General features: G+C 39.2%; 2 protein-coding genes across 2 annotated transcripts; one reads left to right on the top strand and one right to left on the bottom strand.

The window, feature by feature from the left end:
• Positions 1-555: 555 nt before the first annotated feature.
• Positions 556-12931, top strand: alpk3a (alpha-kinase 3a). The gene is given in 16 exon segments (XM_063904906.1): positions 556-633; positions 942-1216; positions 1431-1463; positions 1841-1962; positions 2291-2408; positions 2517-3825; positions 6287-7634; positions 7637-8740; positions 9133-9280; positions 9800-9927; positions 10020-10055; positions 10142-10416; positions 10513-10601; positions 10700-10917; positions 11007-11055; positions 11141-12931. Coding segments are annotated over 15 exon segments (5445 nt in total). The 5' UTR covers positions 556-633; positions 942-1076; the 3' UTR covers positions 11469-12931.
• On the bottom strand, positions 12893-20837 carry slc28a1 (solute carrier family 28 member 1). The gene is given in 19 exon segments (XM_063904894.1): positions 12893-13311; positions 13475-13580; positions 13660-13758; positions 13840-13921; positions 14059-14256; positions 14589-14757; positions 14846-14894; positions 14897-14975; positions 17479-17604; positions 17803-17883; positions 17994-18074; positions 18174-18248; positions 18832-18945; positions 19199-19334; positions 19421-19610; positions 19705-19796; positions 20126-20202; positions 20277-20356; positions 20615-20837. Coding segments are annotated over 19 exon segments (1959 nt in total). The 5' UTR covers positions 20619-20837; the 3' UTR covers positions 12893-13190.
• Positions 20838-21862: the final 1025 nt, after the last annotated feature.

The following is a 21862-nucleotide window of genomic DNA, read 5'->3' as shown; positions in this document are numbered from 1 at the left end:
ATTTTAATTGTATAGTAGGTTTTATCCTAATAAGAAATTAAAAATTAAGTAAAACAACTCAAGAAATGTCTAAAACCATGAAAACACTATAACCAACACATCATATAGCTATACGTTGTTAAATACCATTATTTAATTTGTCAGCTGACCCTGTTTTTCTCAAATTGATGTGAGACATGAGCAGCATGTCTCTATGTTTTGACCCTGTGTTGCAATACAAGGTGAGGGGGACTGTCCTTATGCAACTCTTGGGCAAAGCAGGACATAGAGCATTTGTTTTCATGGACATGTTTTGCAAGTCCACATCCACAGCAGTGTCTCAAGATGGGACACCCGTTTTCCGACCTAATTAGATGAATCAAAAAAGCGGGACCAATTTATTGTACAACCCTTGATGGTATGATATTTTTGGGTATTTGTTCTGGTCTAAATGTTTAGCTTTTACTCTAATTTCAGTAACGTTTTTAGACTTCTGTCTATAGTCTAGATTTGGAAAAATGTATGTGCTCTTGCAACTATTTGTAGGGCTGCTATAAATAGGGCCCTGCTGGCAACACATGCGTCTATGATAGGCAGTTACAGAGACTTTCTTCACAGACTGCGGCTCCAAAGCAACATTGACAACATCTAATGGTAAGTTGGAAATGTTACCTAGTTTTAAGGTGAGCAAGAAACACGTGAATTTTATTCCTAACACGTACAAGTCAATAGCCTGTCTTTGGTTTGTGATTGACCACTTACAGCCCTTCCACAGTCTGATAGCCGGTCCTATTTATAACTTGCTCCAATGCAAAAGTACTTTGCTTGGTCAGAAAGGACAGGCATTGAGTCTGAACAGTGTGTTTGATTTCTACACAAGAAAATTACCCTCATACTATATTTCCTTAACTTCCAAGGGATTCTGGTACCATTCTGAAGTGTTTCTTTTTCTTCTTCTCCAGAGGCTTCTACATGGATAACACCATCAAATTTGAGCCTTGAAGACAGACACAACTTGGACGTGAACGCAGAGTAGTTCTTTGTACTGTGGGTGATACATTTCCCTTGGATTTTACCTTTAGTTGCCTCAGTGGACGATGACTTCCAGACGACCAATGACCCGCACTTACTCTGGCAGTGGGAGGACAAGCAGCTTCAGTGAAGAGGAGGGCAGCTCTTCCAATGGCCGCTCGGAAAGCCGCAATCCTTACCTCTCGAATGTTAGGCCTGAAAACAGGTAGACAGCCTCATCTATAATCTATATTTCTTTAAAGGGTGTTTTGTCTAAATTATGAAATCAATTATATGTGTTTCTGTTTTAAATCTACAAGTGCTCTAAGGAAGTGCCCCTTTTGTTAAAGAGGAGGGCCAATATTAAACTATTTCATGTAGGTGGGTTATACACAGAACACAAGCATTGACATCACTTCGTTTGCCTCCTCTCTGAATAGCTATTCAAGGTATTCTCACTACAGGCCACCGAGGTAATCCATACTTTAAAAACCTTCCTCCCAACTAACATCTTAACCACAAAAAATGGTTTACCCCAAGAATGAAACCTACACACGTTTGAACTGTAATGTAAGTGTCCGGTTTGTCCAGTGTTGCGTTGATAAACATCGTTTTTAATGTTGGATTGACAAACATGTTTTGCTTGACATCTCACAAGTCTTTGTCAGTCCTTCACATTCTCGTCACTACCAGAAATCTCCTTTAACATCCTTTTTTTCCCTAATTAAGTAAGTTATTGGAATGTACTGTACAGAGGTGAAGAGGTCCCTGTTATAATACTGAAGTCTAAAACTATCTATGATTTGAAAGCAATACATTTACTCTCTAATGCATGAGTGTTTGTTTCCAGGAGCACTTTGTGCAGCGTCATGGCCCAACTGACCGAGGACATACAGCCGTCCTTTGAGACCACCTTGAAATCAAAGGCAGTTTCAGAAAACTGCAATGTGAAGTTCTCCTGTGTGGTATCAGGTACGTGTGTGTTCACTTGCATGGCTTGGTGTGGGGTTTGTTAGAGTAACAGAAACATTTCAGTATGTTCACTAAGAAAGGATTTACTCTTGTTTGCACCAAATAACTACTTTATTCTTCCTGAACTGCTCTTTAAACACAACAGCCCATATCATGTTCAAGCTGTTTTTTCCGGATGTTGTGTTTTTAGCTTCAGGCATATTGGATAGGTGGGCCTGTAACAGCAGCAGCTGTTCCTGCAGTTGACACATCATAAACATGATTTACAGCCTAAAAAGACATTCGTGCCAAAGCTTCTATACTGTATGTTTACTACCCATGTCTTTAGGTTACCCAGCTCCAGAACTGAAATGGTATAAGGATGATATGGAAATGGACCGTTACTGTGGACTCCCAAAATATGAAATTCATCGTAATGGAAAAACCCACACCCTCCATATTTACAAGTATGTAATGCAACTTTGGAAATGATTAGAAATACAGCTTCTCATTTGTTTATTTAGAATTGTTACATCGTTGGCTTACCTATAATATGCGATTGTTACCGTTTTCAGATGCACACTGGATGATGCAGCCATCTATCAGGTTTCAGCTAGCAATAGCAAAGGTATTGTCTCCTGCTCAGGAGTTTTGGAGGTTGGCACCATGAATGAGTACAAGATCCACCAGAGGTTCTTTGAAAAGCTGAAGCAGAAAGCAGAAAAGAAGAAGAGCGAACTGGAGGAGAACACTAAGAACGGGGGTAAAGAAAACATTGAGAAAGAGAAACTGCAAAGTAGCCCTGAGCGTCCTCCAAGGAAGAGGCATGTCCCCCCGCTGGAGAGGAAGCCAGCGGTCAAGGAGCCTGAGGCTGAACAACTGGGAGCTGCTGCAGAACCTAATGGACCTGTGACATCCCAAGTCTCAGAGAAGAAGATATCTCCACCTGAGGAAACCTTGGCAAAAAAGAAACTAAAGATCACAAATGGTGTAGATGCTGAGGTTAATAACAGCAGTAGCAGCAAAGGCAGCTGCAGCAGAACCAATATGATGGGTATTGGAGGAGAAAACTGCTATGATGGAGGAATCGGTTTGGCACAATTCCTGGCAGAGACTCTCCAGTCCCAGGCTGTAGAGGAGAAACAGAGCTCATCGAAAGGGGAAACCCCTAAAGAGATGGATATAACTACTGTACGTGTCAGTAAAGAGAGAGAGATTGTGCAAACATTGAGGGAAGAACAAGAAAAAGAGGAAGATTATGTCAGGGAGAAGAAGAGAGCAGAAGAACTGGCCACAGAGAGGGACAAAGAAAAGGAAAGGCTGTTGGAGATGTCACACACAGTACCTAACACAAAACATGGTTCACACGCCAAACATCACAATAAGGTTCATAAGGATCACGACCATCACAACATCCAGACTTCCTTAACCTCTGTGCTTCACTCAGTCAAAGATTTCTTCTTTGGTAAGAGCAAAAAGGACTCTCATGATCACGTTGAAAACAAGGAGAGGGAGCTCGACCCTTACCCTGTCTCAACGCCACCATCATTTCGGTTGCAACCGGAGCAGAACCAAGTGTGCAAGTCTCTCAAAGAGGACTTTGTACCTATGGAAATAGATCAACCAAAGCAGCCTTCTAAAACTGTGGATATAGAACAACAGTCAACGTCACTGAAGCCGCATGAACACAAGCATGAAGACATTGTTCAACACACAGTCCATCCACCAGAACACAAGTTACCACCTGAGAGCATAGACCTGCCCAGGGGGGAGAGTGTGAACGCACATGACAGTCCTATGGAGGTCATGGAGGTGTCTGTGGGTCAAAAGATCATTGGTCCAGGTGAAGAAATGTCATTATCTGGGCTTCAAGTTCTTACTGAGGTACGTACAGCGGTCTTGGAGGACAGCTGGCTGCCACTTGAGGGTTATATATAGGGTGCATTTGTGTGACAAGATAATACAAGATGAGCTACTATGTCAACCATGACACACTTTAGGATTTTACCTGCTGCTGGTTGAAATGTGGTTGACAAGAAGCATATGATGACTTATTGTTATGTATTATTCGTGGAAAAAAGTTGTACTATATAAAAAGTATAGTACAACAGTGTTCAACCACAGATGGAGTGAGTCATACTGGTGTGAGTATGTGAGGCTGTGGTTTTCTAGCGCTAATATCACTCAAGAGTGCACCGGCCAGATAGTGTGTGAGAAATAGGGAACTATAAGAACCAAGCAATTTGCAGTGGATATTCTTGTGGGTGGGGGATGTTGTGGATTTACATAGCACGCTGTAAGATTGAATGGCGAATATCTTTATATGTTGGCTGCAATGAGTGGGACAGCAGTGCGTCAGAGATCATGATGAAACTAAATGTCAGAAGGGGCTCTCATGTTACAAACAGGGCTTTGCATGACAGAGGGTCTGGGTGAGCGGGAGCAGAGCGGCAGGTCTCTGCATGAAAGAAGGACCTCGTCACATTGGACACATTCCTCACCGCCGGCCCGTAGCCTAAAATAAACCTCTTCCTCGTTCATAGGAGAGGCAGGAAGGCAGTACTTCTGTCATCTCGATGGTCAGCTTAAATATTTTTTTCAAGCATGCCATTTGTGAAAATCATGCTATGATTTATGTGCTGTACAGTTAACACCCATACAGTAAGAATACTGAATGGGGTACTTCCCACTTTTGCATTTCTTAGGGGTGCATTGATTTAGATACATGAAGAAAAAGCTTCTCAGATTTGACCTGAAACTAATTTTAAATGAGAGGATTATTTTTCTCTGTTGATGCCAAAGGGACACTCTTTAAATAGTTTATGAAAAGCAGTTGAATATATAACTTAAAAGCATTTCATTATTGGTCAAACCTTGCAGAAATATAATGGCTTTTGTTGTACATGATAAATCACTCAAATGCTATAGGTTTTTTAGACTGTATTCTCTGATGAATAATTTTTGAATTATGATAATTTACAAAATATAAGTTTGTATGTAAAGGTATTCTGAGTGTACCAATCCAATTGCTTTGCACCGTGAACTAGCATCAATGAAATAGTCCATTACATACATTTTTCTCGTGCACAATGACATGTGGAAAACGAAACAGGGTTCTATGTTTAAACGTAGTTGATGATTTCATGTGTGGCCCTACTTTAGAACAACAACGATACATTTCTAGGGTGGCGGCATATACTGTTAGACGTCATGGATTACTTATATGAGGAAGTCAAACGCTTCTGAACAGTGTTTTTTTCTGACAATGGTGAGCTATCTATTTAGACACAGAGGTGTAGAGATGACCACTGCTTCAGTTTTAGACTGAATGTGACACCAGTTCCTTTCCATCGAAAGCAGCCACTTTTTTTTTACTGCTCAATGCTGGCCAAACATGCTGTCACGCAGCGCATTTGGCTTCACTACTCTTCTGCATGTATTTTAATGGTATGAAGAGCAAAAAGGGAAAAACAAAACTACAGCTTGAAGCTTCATTCACAAATCTTCTCATAATGCTATCCACACTGAATGAATTATGTTCAGTTTGATTGGTTACCTCAACAGCTTGATAATGACAACAGATGTATAGAACATGCGTGTTATGACATGTCTTTTGTCAAGACAAGCAAGTTCCATAATGTAAGTGTGGGAATTTCCCTGTCCGTGTTTCAACATATAAGGCAAAGCAGAAGCACTTTCAAGCTCAGTGTAATTGTTTTATTCAAAGCCATAGACATCTTACATCATATGAAAAATCAATAATTAAAAGTTAGAATAAATTGTTGACTAAATTCTGACGATTTTCATCTAAAAAAAATGAGAATCCCTAATAGTTAAAAAATATTGAATTGGACCATTGCATGTAAACACTTGACTCCGGGCCATCTTGCACGTGACATGAGGTAAAGAAAGGCCTAAAATAAGCTGACAAGAATATCTTGACTTAACTCAAGTTTACCTATCAACTTGTAATTAATCAACTTTGTTCACAGACTGACCTCTGTTTTCTTCCCCTCGGCTGGGGAATATAAAACTGCATTGCAATATCAAGTTTATCAGAAAATGTCACTGTTAATGCTTTTGTTAATTTATGGTAGAGAAACATTTCTCATTCTAAAAGTGTCACAGTGTCAAATGTCACTGCAATAAGTCTTCTTTAACAAGCTCCTTAAAAATACCTATCATTAGTTTGTATGGTGTTTATGCCACTAACAAATGTTACATGCATGCATAGGAAGTACCAGCAGTGTGAGGCACGTGTGTTTCATGGAGTTCATTGTAACAAACACTGCCATAGCTGCAAATGCCCTGAAGTACTAAAATGTTGGTTTGTTTCCTTTACCAGGCTGACGAGAAAGATTCTCGGATAGTATCAGCTATCAAAGAGGACTTTGTTCACCAGCAGGAGCCAGAACACCTGGTAGTGTCACCACAACCTTATCACCACGCTTCAAGAGATGAGCCCTCACCTAAGGATGAAACATCAATTTTGCTACAGACCAATGCTCCTTATGGAGAGGAACACTCCCCCACACCCACACCCACTAGTTTGGGAAAGAGCTGCACTCCCCCTTCCAATCTTATCTCAGTGTCAAACAGCCAAAGCCTTGGTAAAGCATCCTGTAAAACGTTACGGGAAGAGAAGACAAGCAGTGCAAAGATGGACAAAGAACCTGACTCAGAGGAGGACCCTTCCTCCGATAAGTCATGTGAGGATGAGAAAGCTGAAGTGAAATCATACGAACAGCCTTGCTTGGATATAAACAGATCTGAGAATACCAAATTAAGAACAGGTTCACTGGAAGAGAGAATAGAACCATGTCTATCTGAAACGCCGGATCAGGTGCTTTCACCTCTCCCTGCTGTGGCTACAGACAGTGTAGATAAAGATAAGGTTGAAGAACAGACAGAATGTACTTCACTTATTCAGGAAATGAATGTAGGATTTCCGTTTACTGAAGCCCCAGAGAGTTTAGAGAAGGGTGACCTAAAAATGCAACAAGAATGCACTTCTTCTGTAGTAGAGGGGAGCACTAAAACCCACAATGCCAGTGCAATACAGAGTTTAAACACAGGTTTGAGAAGCAGTGAAGAGGAAAAGAAATTGAAAGAGGTTTTGAATGCTGCTTTAGATTCAGAAGTGAAGTGTTGTGAAAATCTTAAAACACAAGATATGGAGGCAATTTTAGAAAATGAGAGCAATGAAGCAATGAATGAGAGTGTAATGTTAGAAGTGAAGACTGAGAAGATAAAGCCAGTGAAAGTAGATGAGTTTGATGAATCAAACAGCTTTTTAGTAACAGAGAACAAGAAAGGTATTGCTTTTATCTCAGAGAAACACAGCATTGAAGTTGGCTGTGTAATTCAGAAGGGTCAACCTCCACTGAAGATCCCAGAGATCCAAATATCTACAATTGAAGACACCCCAGATTTAAATCCAACTGTGGCAGGCGTAAACCCAATTGAACATTTTATAATTCCAATAATTGAAATAATGGAGCCTGAGCTCAAAGAGCTTCCTCTAGCTATTTTGACACCAAACAAGAAAGAATCAGAGCCTCCTACTTTGCAAAAACATGATACAACTCATGTGTCTGACGTTATAGAGCAGAATGTGGATAACTGTCCAAGTTTGCTGCCCACACAGAAAAGTATGCAAAATGATAGCAACCCCTCACTTACAGATGAGTAAAGGAAATTGCGCAATTAGATGACAAGACAAATATATTTGAGCAGGAGCCAGCACACAAGAAGAGCAGCGAACAGCTCCCTCAGATGAATCATGCATCAATTCCTGTTATAAGTGTTTCATGCACTGAGGACGAAGTGTGTGTAAAGGCAAGGCAGCCTGTTGATACTCCAACGTTGCCTTTGTTTGTGGTGCCACCAATCTCAGTCACTTGTCATGAAAATGATTCTGGACTCACACTGCCCATGCAAAGTGGGTGGATAGAAACAGAAACTTCAGCTGCGCCGCAAAGGGGAACCAGGAATGATGACAATAATACCACTGCAGCTGAAAAAACTCAAAGAGGCAAGCAGAACCAAGTAGAAACTACAGAAAAGGGTATTAAAGAAAACACTCCCTCTATGCCATATGAAGCTCTGATACCAAAGGTTGGTGACTATGTGCCATCTTTCAGTAACGTAGCAGAAGACAACACTGTACCTGAAGTTTTGAAGGTAAAACCCCTAAAAGAGGCAAAGATAGAGAATACTGTGTCTGTAGAGGACCTCCAAAGAAACAGGCCAACTGTTGAGAGACTCTGCTTTAAACCCCCAACACACCCATCATTGAGCCCAGCCAGTCTTCGAAAATTCATGTCCAGAGCTTCTCAAGACTCGGACATATTAACTAATGACAAAATAGATGAAGATTTAAGTGGAGGCTCAACACCGACATCCTCCCTCTCCTGTGAGAGCAGTCCCCGTCTAAAGCGCAGAGATAGTCTGTCACTCATACGCTCCGCCACGCCTGAGGAGCTGGCCTCCGGAGCTCGTCGTAAGATCTTCATGCCAAAACCTAAAGAAGATGGAGAGGGAGCAGTGGTCGGTGCCTTGGATACTCAAGGCAAGAAGGAGACCCCTTACATGTCACCCAGCCAGGCACGCAGAGCAGCATTACTACAAGCTCCCACAGGACAAAATACCCCACCAATGGAAAGGCGCTCTCCTCTGCTGAGCCGCAGAAAGGCCACCTTGGAGGTGCCAAAAGTTGTGGAGGAGACTCCCACTGTGGATCCAGTCAGCAACAAATCAGAGGAGAAACCTGCTGAAAAGAAGCTAGACCCTTTGAAAGGTAAAAGACTAAATTAAAGATTGAAATTTGTGAATATGTTATGGTGTGCATATTTTCGAATGAGAGCTGTATCAACTTGTAGGTACCAATAGGATATCGTGTTAACACTACAACTTTTCATAAAAACTAGAAAATATATTTACAATATGGCTTAATACTAAATAAGCTGTTCAATGTCAGCTTATTTAATTTATATTATTTGACTTTTTTGTTTAGTTTTTCACAAAATATCGTAACACGAGTGGTTACGTCAAATAGTTTGTTTGTCAACACTTGAATCTAGCAGACAAGTACTCGAGGAAGTGGAAACATTAGAAAGTCTCAACTCTCCAGTAGAGTATATATTTACCTTGGGCCCCTTGTTGAGCACCCCCTCTCTCATGCATCACCAGCTCCACAGGTCATCCGTAAGATCCGGGGAGAGCCGTTCCCGGATGCCTCTGGACACCTGAAGCTGTGGTGCCAGTTCTTCAACGTGCTCAGTGACTCCACCATCAAGTGGTACAGAGATGAGGAAGAAATTCTAGAAGTGAAGAGAAGGTAAATCCCCTTCTTAACTTACAAGAACACTGCTTGAACCACCTGTAATACAAATACGCTACAGTGTCACATGGTGCTTGAGTTGTTGTATTACTTACTGCTGCTATAGTTTTAAGCATTTACAACTGACATGACCAGTAAAAATGAATGGCTCCAAAAGTGCGACAATAAAGCGTCAAGGATGAACAGGATTAATTTGGGCTTCTGAGTTCGCCCATGGCTTTCTGTCATTTTCAAATTCTCACTGCAGACATGTCCAGCTCATGTGACTGAGAGCCCCACAGCTGTGGCACAGAGGGGTGAAACTCTGGCTAGACACCGACGCTGTAACCTGACACAATATTTTCCCCATCTCCAGGGGGCATTAAATGTCTATATATGTGCTAAGGGCTGCTGTGTCAGCACACTGCTGCCACAGAGCGGGCCATCTGTCTCACAGTGACACCTTGTGGGTTGATGTTGAATCTTCATCTAAACTGGTTTCATGATTATGTGTTTTTCCCCTTTTTTATCCTCAAGTGGAGGAGATGAGAGCCAGGTAGCACTGGCTGTTGTTTTAGCATCAAGCCATGACTGTGGAGTATATGGCTGTACGATCAATAATGAATATGGGACTGACACCACTGACTTCCTGCTCAGCGAGGACAGTAAGATACAGTATCCCTTAAAAAATGTCAAATCTATTTCTAATATCATATAAAAACTGATTGCATCACTCTTTCTGTATTGTGTTTTACAGTTCTGTCTGAGATTCTACTAAAAGATGACTTGGAAGGTAAATTATTTAGTTAATGTAACATATCACCCAACGTGTTTCTGTAAATATTGCTTGATGTTAATATGCGTTTCTGTTTCCTTTAGTTGGAGAGGAAATCGAGATGACCCCACTGCTGTTCAGCAAAGGCCTGGCGGACTGTGGCAGCTGGGGAGAAAAATATTTTGGCCGCATTATGACAGAAACTGCGCAGATTGGAGAGGGCTGCTCTCACAAGACCAGCAAAGTGAAGGTAATTTACGGCCTGGATCCCGTCTTTGAGTCTGGAAGCGCCTGCATCATCAAAGTTCAAAGCCCCATCGCCTACGGGAACACACAGGAGAACAACCTTGCAGACAAAAATCTACAGATAACTAAGCAAGTGAGTGGTAGAGTTGTTTGTTAATTGCCTCCAATAATTCCTTGTGACTCGATTTCATGACATTGATCTGCTTTATTAAATTCTTTGTGTTGCTAGGAAATCAAAGTCCAAAACATGATGCGAGAATACTGTAAAATCTTTGCGGCTGAAGCAAGACTTATTGAAAACTTTGGCTTTTCGCTAGAGTAAGTACCACACTTATTATATAGTAACTCTGATGATAAATTCCTATTAAATATGTAAATCACTGCTTGTGATGAACCCGGTTTTATAATTCCCACAGAGTGATTCCTCAGTATCTGATGTACCGGCCTGCAAACTCTGTGCCATATGCCAAATTGGAAGCTGACCTTAAAGGTGAATTCCTCAAGTACTGCAGGATGGATCCTAAAGGCAGGCTGATAACACAAACCGGCTCTGAGGTGGAGCAGAAAGGCAGCACCTTCCAGCATTGGATCCATCAGTGGACACATGGCAATTTGCTGGTTACTCGTCTGGAGGGTAAGGCACAAATAGCTTATAACAAGTGCACTAACTTATCTATTGTTGGAATTATAATATTAATAATTTGTGTGATTTACTTTTTGCAGGTGTTGAAACAAAGATAACTAATGTTGGAGTTGTGACCAAGTCAAAAGGGTTTGTATCAACACAAGGACATACAAATGTTAATTTAACTCTCTGTCAGACCAGCTAGGCTAAAAAGATTTCCCCTTTATTTCAGATACCAAGGACTAACAGAGCAGGGCTCTCCCGAGGTGTTCGAACAGTTCCTGACACACCATCAGTGCAACTACTACTGTGGACTTCTCGGCCTTCGCTCACTGAAGTCTATTGACTGTCATTCCACAAAGATAAAGGGCTCCAGGAGCCCCCTGCTCAACCGCAAGTTGGGCTCTAACAGCCCGCAACTGCAGCGGAAAGGAAACAGTCCTCAGCTGTCCAGAAAGCCTAGCCCAAAGGTGACTAGAAAAGTCCAGGAGACCGAGGATAGTAAATCAGGCGCAAAGCCCAAGCCTGCAGTAACTGTAGATCTTCTTGAAGTGAGGTAGGAGGAAATGCCTCTTCTTTGTCAAGCAAGATTTTTCTTGCTTTAAATGGTGCAGTATTACATTTTCTTTCCAGTAATGAAAAACCAGTATGGACTTAAAGGGTGAGACTAAAAGGAGTATTGTGTTAACCTGACTTGTCATTAAGAATTTCTCAGCTGTCATTACAATTACACTATAAGACATCTATCCTCCAGCTACTGGCTGTAGCTGAAAGGTTGGTAAGAATGTCAACAGCTAAAGCATTGTAAACTTTTACAAAAGCAAAAGAAACACTTGGTCAGAGTGGAGTTGAAGTTAGTTATTGAATAGTTTGAAACAGTTGCCTCAGAGTCTTATCGGTCTTAGCGCTACGAGTGGACAAACAATTCTCAAAGTAATAATTTAATAAAATCATCATTGAACAATTAACCTGACATAAAAGATGATACTATGGATAATAAAACCAAAGCCACAGAGGGGGTTGAGGTAACATATTCATATTAATGCTGCATTTTCCTGCGATGTACAGTATGTAGTAGGATCGAACATTTATTTTAGAGACTTTATTTATGGCTTGCAATAATAATGCCTATGCAGCATTTTGGCTGTGAAATGACGACTTTTTGAGGTCGAGGATTTTTGTGAGCACTTTGTTTTTGGCATAACTTTTTTGTAGTTTTTGAATACTTTTTATCTGCGCCTTTAATGAGTCCTCTTTGTCAATTTCAGTTCATTTCAATATATGCTGGTGAATGCAAAGCAATGAGCAGTAAGTGGCTTACCAGAAACGTCTTTAACTATGGTATGCTCATTGACATGAAAACACACGGGTGTGTTCCCAGCATATGGAAAGCTGCTGAATGACTTCCACAAAGTAATTTGGATCCGACCTATGGACTGTGGGATAAAAGCACACTGAACAAAAAGAGCAGGCTCAGCACTTTCAGAAGCCTATTAACCACTAAGTAAGGCTCCCTGAATGAAATCTGTAAAGTTTTACAGCAACCTGACAATCACCTTCCACTGAACAAGAGAGCTGTGAGTATTTCTAGTGCAGGTATTCAAAGTTAAAGAGTAACTGTAATCACTTGCCTTTTTCCGATTAATAAAGCCCTGACATGAAATCCTAAGGAATTCCTAAAAGGGATTATCGTCAATGATCAAGGAGAGTTCTCAAAGCTGCCGTTAACATCTCTGTAATTGCATGATTCTTTATCATATAGAAATTTTAAAAGAGGTTGAAATCAGGTTGAAAAATCGAACAGAGGATGATGGTGAAATCACTGTAATGTTAGGTTGTGGTGTCTATTAAACAAACTGTATTGTGTTTATGTGTACATAAAGTTCGTGGACTGATTATCTGAAGTCTGAGTAATTGAATGAGTGATTAAGAAGAATAAGTGTGTTCACCACGTGTGCTGTTTGTCATGTCAAATCATGTCAGCAAATTTCTTTTTTTTAATAAAAATGTTTAAAATGAATAACTTTGTAACATTATTTAATCACTTCATTTAATTTTAAATATTCACACTAATCAAACTTTTGATGCCAGAATATTTGACAAAGTATATTTCTTAAGGATTGTCCTTTAAATCCTTTAAATAAAATCTGCATAAAATTACAAAACTATACATGAAAGATACATTCATCTTGTGTCACATTTTTACATTAACTGTGATACAAATATACAACACAGGTAAAGAAAGACCCGTAAATTAACTACACTGGTGTGTCTCTTCTCCCCTAGAAACAAACTGGCACATCAGAGAGATTACAGCACTGACAGCATTTAGCGAGAAACACAGTGACGTTTGTAACTGTGCTCCACGATTCTTCAAATGAGATGGTCCCGTTGATATCAGTGCTGCAACAAAAAATGTTGAGATGTTAGTCCAGAAACAGTTATTGACAGATATTAACTCAATTGATCACAGCTACACAAATGCACATTTTAAGATCTATTAAACCTGTGGCCCTGATGTTTTTCCTTTCAAATGTGTTAATTCCTTTAATAAAAATGTACATACCTTTTTTGAAAGAGGTCTTGGCAGCAAGTTTGAATATCTACATCAGTTGCATTGAAAACTGATGTAGTGAACAGATTCACGCAGTCCAATGGAACAAAGAGGATCCCTAAGAAAAAAAGTGAAAAAGCTTCTCAGTTACGCCACAACCTGAAACTGCACTCCCAGTTCAATTCAAACACTCTTACCTGCAATACAAGCATTGATGAGAGACACAGTAGTTGCAGTGAGCATAGCTCTCAACACCATAGAGGAGATGTCATTTCTTCTGGAAGGGCATATTGAGGCTTTGAGAAAAGAAAAATTATTACTTAAAAATTATCCTGTGGCAGGACAAAACAATGACGATGGGATGAGAAAATACTCACTCAGGCCTCCAATCATAATACCAAGTGAGCTGAAGTTAGCAAATCCACAAAGAGAATAAGTGCTGATTATTTCTGACCGGACCTGAAACAAAACAAAAAAGTCATGTCATTTTATTCTGCGTTTCCTAAAATAATTTCCCTATAATTTCTTCATCAGTGCTCCTCATTTATAAGTGTAAAGCACCCCTATACTAACTCCAATTAAGAACATTTACTTACTGATAACCATTGTAATTGTCCTCCCACAATTTGGTCAATTCCACTGAGTCTGTTGGTCTTCAGTGCAGAGAGTTTCTGATAAGCCACAAACTCATTGAGGAAGAGCTTTGTCCCGATGAGTTCAGCCACAGTGAAACTCTCCTCATACGGTATTCCCATCACAAAGGCCACCGGCATGAATACATAGGAGCAAAGCCACTATGAACACAGGCAGACAAATTGTTATTTATTTTTTATATTGTAAAATTCCATAGCTCATCACAGGAAAAGTGGAATCTTTGTAATGTCAGTCCAAACAATTTGATAAATTATAGATAAGAGATTACATGATCAAAACAACTATTAATTTACTTTTTAATTAATATTACTTATATTTTTTTAGTAGCAATGTCATTTTATAAGCTCTTTTGTATCTTTTGATAGCCAGTAATTTTTGAATAACACATTTGGCATAAGGAATAAAAAATAAATATTTAATAGAAAATAAAACATTATAACATTTAAGTGTTGGGTCTTGTGCTGAAACATACCTGAAATGTGATTGAAGGGTATCCCACCATACCGCCCAACCAACTCAATGCTTCATTTATGAACCCGAGTATGGCTAGGAAGGCTATCAGATTTGCAGCAATGTTTGCAACAAGCCCGATTGAGGCAGACGCTCCATTGCTAGCAGCCTCCAGGATGTTCCGTTCATCACTATATAGTTAAGAATGTAATATTTAAAATTCACAGAAATAGAAAAGTCATGAAAACACAAGAGGATTTAAGGGACATATATACACACCCAGCAGCCACTTTAATACTCTTGTCTGACTTGAAGGCACTCTCTCTGTTTCTGGGTAAGAAAGTTTGGAGATGGCCAAAGCGCAAGGAGCAGCCATTACAGAGGCTGAAATCAAGGAGGACGGATCAATCTGCAAAGTACAAGGACATGTAATTCCATTCAGGAGTTAGACTTTAAAGGAGATTCTGCATTAATAAGCAACAAATACAGTGTTTGGTATGCTGTAATTTAAGTAAACAAAACCATTGTCAAACATTAAAAAGTCAAAATCAACCTCAGTTTTATACTGAATATCTAAATGTAAAGCCTTTGCATTGTTTAACAGAGAAAGAGTACCATTATGAGATATACCAATGCAAAACTGATCATGTTGGTCAAACCTATCCCTTGTCCAGCCAGCATCTTTTCCTGTTTTAATGTTGTTGATGTTGATTTGCTCAACAATCATGGTTGGCTAAGACAAGGATGAGTCATGCAGTGGCTTGAATCTGACCTGCTGGCACCTTGTATTAATGTCATCCTCTTTCTCTCCCCTCTTTGCAATTGGTCTTTGGGAGGTGCTTTTTTTTCTGTTATTGCCCAGGGGTCCATTGTTTCATAATGTCAACATAGTTCTCTTCCATCTGTTAATTGTTCAATGATCTGATGCTTAGCAGCTTTTTGAGGATGTTTTTTGAATGCTTATCAGTCAGCAGACCTACTTTTATTGATTATTAACTTTTCTCTGTTGTTCAGTAACCTTTTTGTAGATCCTCTCCCAGGACACTTTAGATGCCAGTAACATGAATCATTGAATATTTCAGTAATTAAAACCACATTGAAAAATAAAGTGCAATTTTCAAATCCTTGTTCTATATGAGGGTTACCAAAACCAAAAATCACTTACAAACTTATGTTAAAATCTCTCACACACACATGTGAAACGCTCTCACACACACACACACGAAATGCAATTTCAGGATGTTGTGTGAGGGGGATTTCAGTATGTTGTGTGAGGGGGATTGCAGTATGTTGTGTGAGGGGGATTGCAGTATGTTGTGTGAGAGCGATTTCAGTACATTGTGTGATGGGGATTTCAGTTGAAACGGAAGGCGTTTAAAAAAAAACAGCGAAGAACCGCAAAAAAACAGTATTTTTCGTCTGTCCGTTCGGTTGTTCCATCATGTCTGCTCAGCAACCTGCACAAATCTTAAAGGAGGCAGCAGCGTTGTTAAATAATACAGCTTCCCGTAGGAGAGAGAGAGACTGTGCGCACCGATATCAATCACAACACTGCTTTGGCACATGGACAGTAGTGGGCCGTTGCCCGCAGCGGGACGGGAAGAGGGACGATAGCTGACCGTGCATGGTGTCCCCACTTGCAGTTCCAACAGTCGGTTGCGGCCCGGTTGTGGCCACGTTCGATAGCGTTCTAATAGGCCGCTGAGGCCAGGATATTATTTAACAACGCTGCTGCCTCCGTTAAGCTTTGTGCAGGCTGCTGAGCAGACATGATGACATGACAAGCTACGGAAGAGGATTAGGGCCACATGAAAACAATTTTTTGGGGGATGTCAGAATTCTGACTTTAAAGTCAGCATTCTGACATCCCCAACAAAAAAAATCATGTGGCCCTAATCCTCTTCCGTAACAAGCAAAACGGACAGACGAAAAATATTGTTTTCGAGGTTCTTCGCTGTTTTTTTTAAAAAGCCTTCCGTTTCAACTGAGATGCTCACACAACATATTGAAATCCCTCTCACACAACATACTGAAATCGCATTTCGTGTGTGAGTGCGTTTCACACGTGTATATGAGAGCGTTTCACATGTGTATGTGAACAATTTTGGATTTCTTATGTGTGTGAGAGCGTTTCATATGTGTTTATGAGATTTTAAAATATGTTTGTAAATGATTTTGGTTTCAGTTGTGTGTGTGAGAATGTTTCACATATGTATGTGAACGGTATTTCTGAACAATGTCCCTAACGGCCCCTCATAGTTCTAACCGCTTTATCGTCAGCTATTAAACTTTATTGGCTCTAAAAAGTTTACTTAAAAAGTTAATATTTGTGTGGGTATGTCCCAAGTTTTCATCCTGGGTCGCGTTCGTTTCTGATCTGAGTCCTGACTAAAGCCTTGCACATTTTTCAGAAATACCTGCTCTATAATTGTTCACAAAGCATAATATTGACTGCTAGCTTGCTTACTAAAAGTTCACTTTGTAACCACGTTAGGATAATAAGGATTGGCTGAGAATCTCAAATGTCTTCTCCTTGGAGATGCACTTGTTGGCCAATAATATTTTGGCCATTGTCCGTTTTAAACATTAAACCTCTTAGTGTTAGTTTAAGTTTAAACTGGATCACATTTGGTGTTTAATTGATCTACTGTTTTAAAGAAAATGCTTTTAAAGAGAGGAGGTGTACATATTTCTTTTCTTTTTTTCAGATATTCTCATCATGAATTGTTTTCCCTCCAGGACTGTGGAATGTGCCTTTGCTTATAACTTCCTACAAAGTTAAACCTGCTTTTACCTCGGAGCCTTTACACTGATATCAAGTAGCACCCATAAAAAAGATTGATATTCATATAGATATATTTTTGTAATCATTATTTGTGTATTATGCAATTACAATAAAAACGTAATCTCACCCCAAATGAGATGAATGCCCCCATAACACTGCCTGCAATGGTGGCAAATCCACCAGTCATAACAGCATGGATCTCAGATTTGGTCATGTCAATTAAATAAGGGCGGATCAGCAGCGGCGCTTCAGTCTAAAGCACAAAAAAGGTAGAGCAAAAGTAAACAACAGAGAAACTTTAGGATATTTTACTGCAGTTCATAATGTTTTGTATTCAGTCATGAAACTTAGATTAATGAATCCCAGCTTTCTGAGATGTCAAAGCCAAATGTACTCAAATGTCAAATGTGAGAGATAGAAGTGCACATTAATCAAGTGTTGCTCTGAGTACCTGTCCAACAAATATATTGCCTGCCACACTCAAGGTCTCTGTGGGAGAGGTTCCCATCGTTATCTGCATAACCCATGAGATCTGCATGGACAAAAACACATGGCTGTTGTTCATATTATGACAGTGCAGACGTAAGTAATACACCACCAGAACTTTGCTGCCGTGAGCAACAAATTAAAATCTTTCTTTACCTTCAAAATGAGCCACTGCATTATTCCCAAAAAGTAAAGTATTGACATCACGCTGCTGAAGAACACAACAATGGGCAAAGCCTGAGGAAGAAATCACAAAAGAAATGACATCGTGTTCAATTTAAAAAAAAAATAGAATATTGGTTTAGTGCCAATATATAATTCAATGTCACCACTTACTTGAAAGGCAAATATGTTATCGATCAGATCCCCAAAAACAAATCTGGACCCTTCTTTGGTATAGTCAAGGAATATCTGTAAACACAAGAAAAAAAAAACATGGGTTGCATTATTTCAAATTATTACTTATTTTCTTAATCCATTCATCCTTTCATAATTAGGATTTGGTAATAGGAAATCATTTAACTAATTAGGCTACCACAAATTAAAAAGTGACATGCATCTCTCACATTGTGCTGATTTCACCCTTAGATGACCAAAAGTGAGGCTGAACAGCACCATAAAGTAGCTCTAAAGATAAGCATATATGATCCACTCAGTTAAAGACTAGTGTTCCTTGGTGGATGAGTAACACTGTAAACACAAGCAAAGACTGATGTGCAAACGAGGAGTGATTTCACAGTAAAACTACTCCTTTATGAGTTGAAAATAAAAGTTTAAGGATGTTATTAAAATGTATGGTATTTGTATTTGACATTTCTGATATAATAATTGAGAAAGCAAGATATGACTATAAACCATGATGAGGTTACAAACGTTTACAAAGCCTTAAACCTTCCTAGATGTGATTCCTTTACTTTTAATAGAAGGTACCTTTCATTTCAGAGTTCGATACGTATTTTGGATATGGTAATAATGAAAACATTAAGTGAAATACCTGCACTTGTTTTCCAAGCCATTCAAACGCTATGAATCCGACCGTGGTTCTTATAACAAAAAGGCCGATACAGAACTGCATCCCAAGACCCCAAAACACAGGCCTCCATGACACCTAAAAGATTTTCAAAAAGGAAATAGTTAGTGACTGTATCAGGGAGTTGCCAGAAAGCCTTGCGTTATCCCAAGAAAGCATCTCTGCTAAACCTTAAGGTGATATGAGCACAAGTCCAAATGATATGACATGTCTCAGTAAAACAGACACATATAACTTGAGCAATAACTCCAGAGCTGTTTCGAAACATTTCCCATCACAGTGATCATGCATCCTTGAGTATATAGTCAGTGGTTGACTCTGCAAAACTTACCGCTGTCCTGTGTGCTGACAAGAGATACAGAAGCACGAGGAACAGACACACACCTCCAAACGAAATTAGCTGATCAGTTCCCGTGTTTAAGGCGAGCCACAGTACAAGCAGGGCCACAACTGCTAAGATAAAGACCCTTTAAACACAATAAAACACACCTTCCTTCATAAACAGCTTTCATATTGTGTAGCTTATTGAACTAAAAACAAGACGTCCACTCACCATGTTAGCCATTTAGAGTTGGATTTGAAGCATCTCACAGCAGGGCTGAAACACTGACTGATGCTTTTTCCTTTGTACTCCTTCAGAAGTTCATATGATTTAGCAACAATAGCTAAACTGGTGAGGACTACAAGAGCGATGGCCCTCTGGAAATCCAATACACAGGCTGCGATGAAGTAAGCCACATAACCTACACGATAGAAAAAAGCATTTACAAAAAAATATTCTCTATATACATTCACTGATTGCAAATTTTTTGGACATAAATAGACTTTTAGTATTACCTGCTCCAAGTATGCCCAGCACAACATATTTGAAGGTTTGTGAATGAGCCTTGATGTAATCCTGTGTGGCATTTATCGGCTTGGAAACTTGGCTGAAGTTCAGGACGAATGTACACATAACACATTTCTGTTTTAAATAGTATTCTCTTGGGTCAAAAAATTAAGGTTTTCACATGATTAAAGATTCCATATCACGTAATGTATATTTGCCCAAAAAATGTTTTAAAACGTTATAGTAGCACAGAAAAAAGCTGCATATTTATGGTTGACAGTATATTAATTATGCACATATACAGTACTGTTCATTTACATATTGTATAACAATAATGAACATCGTAGAAGCAGTCCACCTGCAGTGATAATTGCACCCAAGAGGAAACAATTGTAACTCAAAAATATACAAAATAATAACTTGACACACCTTAAGTATGATCCCAATCCCTTTTTAGTCTCATTGGTTTGACTTTTGAAGTCATTCGTTTCAGTAATGCCATCCTCCTGAGAAAATAATGGAATATTTTTTATGATCATGTTGTTTCATTATCTTTAAAGAAAGGAAATGTAATACATACCTCTGATTCAAAAGCCTGGTTGTCCACGCCATTTCCTTTGGCGTGGGTTATTTTCTGAAGCTGGACCCCGTCAGTTTCCGCTGAAAAAAACAAACAATCCTTGTTCACGCTCATGCAGCAGCTTTTGGAAGAGCAGCCTAAACTTTACCAACCAGGAATGCCAAACAAGTATTAAACTCAGTTTCCAGTTTACACTGAAAGATATATATAAAAAGTAAACTTCACATTCTGATTCTGATTCTGAAATAGTCTTTGTGGCTTAATAATAAGCAAAATACCTGCTCCGATCTGTAAAAAAAAACAGCTTCATTGAAGGAAAAGCAGAGCTAATGGCTTACTCATTGTGCGTCGTCCTCAACCCGGCAGTGAAATGCTGTGCTGTGAAACACACTGCGGGAAAACATAGACTGCCCTCTATGAAACATGTCATCACTAATTGACAGACACGTTATGTACTAATGTGAACTCCTCAGGAATTGAAGGATAAGAGTGACAATCTAGCATACATTATTTCATTGTTCAGCTGGACGTGATGTTAAACATGTTTTGAAATAACTTGAGCAATAGATAAGATGATGACTATATTTGGTCTGACTTTGACCTTAAAAAACCAACATGTCATCATGAAAGTAAATACGAAGTGGATTAATCATGAATGAGTTCATGTGTTGGAGGAAGTACTCCAACTATGCTTTAAGTTAGTCATAAAAAGCTATTGTTCTCAAATTGATCAAGAATGCATTTCTCAGAAGCTTGTGAATCAACAATATATGACTTAACTCAAAAACACATTTCTTTCTTTTTCTAGTTTTACTGAACTATGTGAAATGCAATTTACTTTGTGTGCACAAAAACCTTAATCATGTTGAGAAATAAATATGTAGGTAATGGTGAATACAATGTGTTTTCCTTTCCTTAGATTAAATTCAAGTTGCTATAATGTTGAGTTATAACTGCTGTTAAGTCCGCAGCAGCTGACCCTCCACGTTTTTAAACAGAATAGGGTAAATAAACCCTTTTAATGTGGTTATAATAGAAATAACTACGTATCCTCTACTGTGTCAGAGCACACATCCTCTAAGGAAATAGCCCAAAGATAAGTATGTGAACTTTGACTGTACTATGTAACTCTATAGAGTTCAATTCTACTGTATGTAGGCCTATATTGCTATACTCTCATGATACTTTAGTATACATGAGTTTCACTGCAAAATCAGATAGACTGAAAAAATGTTATAGCTCTTATCTGGACCGTTAAATATATTGCAGTACAATTTGCACTTTACTTTCAGGTAGATGATTCATGATTGGATTTAATGGTAGCTATTTGTTCCACTCGCTGCTGTTCAAATATGATGTCACACACAAAATGATTATCTTATTCTTCATAAAATGCTCTTTATCCCTGGGTCACAACATTCAATGGGGGCACAGTCTGTCTGGAGGAATATAATAACGCTTAATGTAGTTTCAAAGTACAGGATGTTTTTGTGATCACTAGGTTATCGGAAAGCCTTTCAGACCTTGACATTAGTAGATGTTAATGATCTAATGTGTAGCACAAAATGAAATGCCAGTTGGTTCAT

Source organism: Eleginops maclovinus, chromosome 2 (genome assembly GCF_036324505.1).
Source record: "Eleginops maclovinus isolate JMC-PN-2008 ecotype Puerto Natales chromosome 2, JC_Emac_rtc_rv5, whole genome shotgun sequence".
NCBI classification, from domain to species: Eukaryota; Metazoa; Chordata; class Actinopteri; order Perciformes; family Eleginopidae; genus Eleginops; species Eleginops maclovinus.
This window is presented reverse-complemented; position numbering and strand designations above follow the sequence as displayed.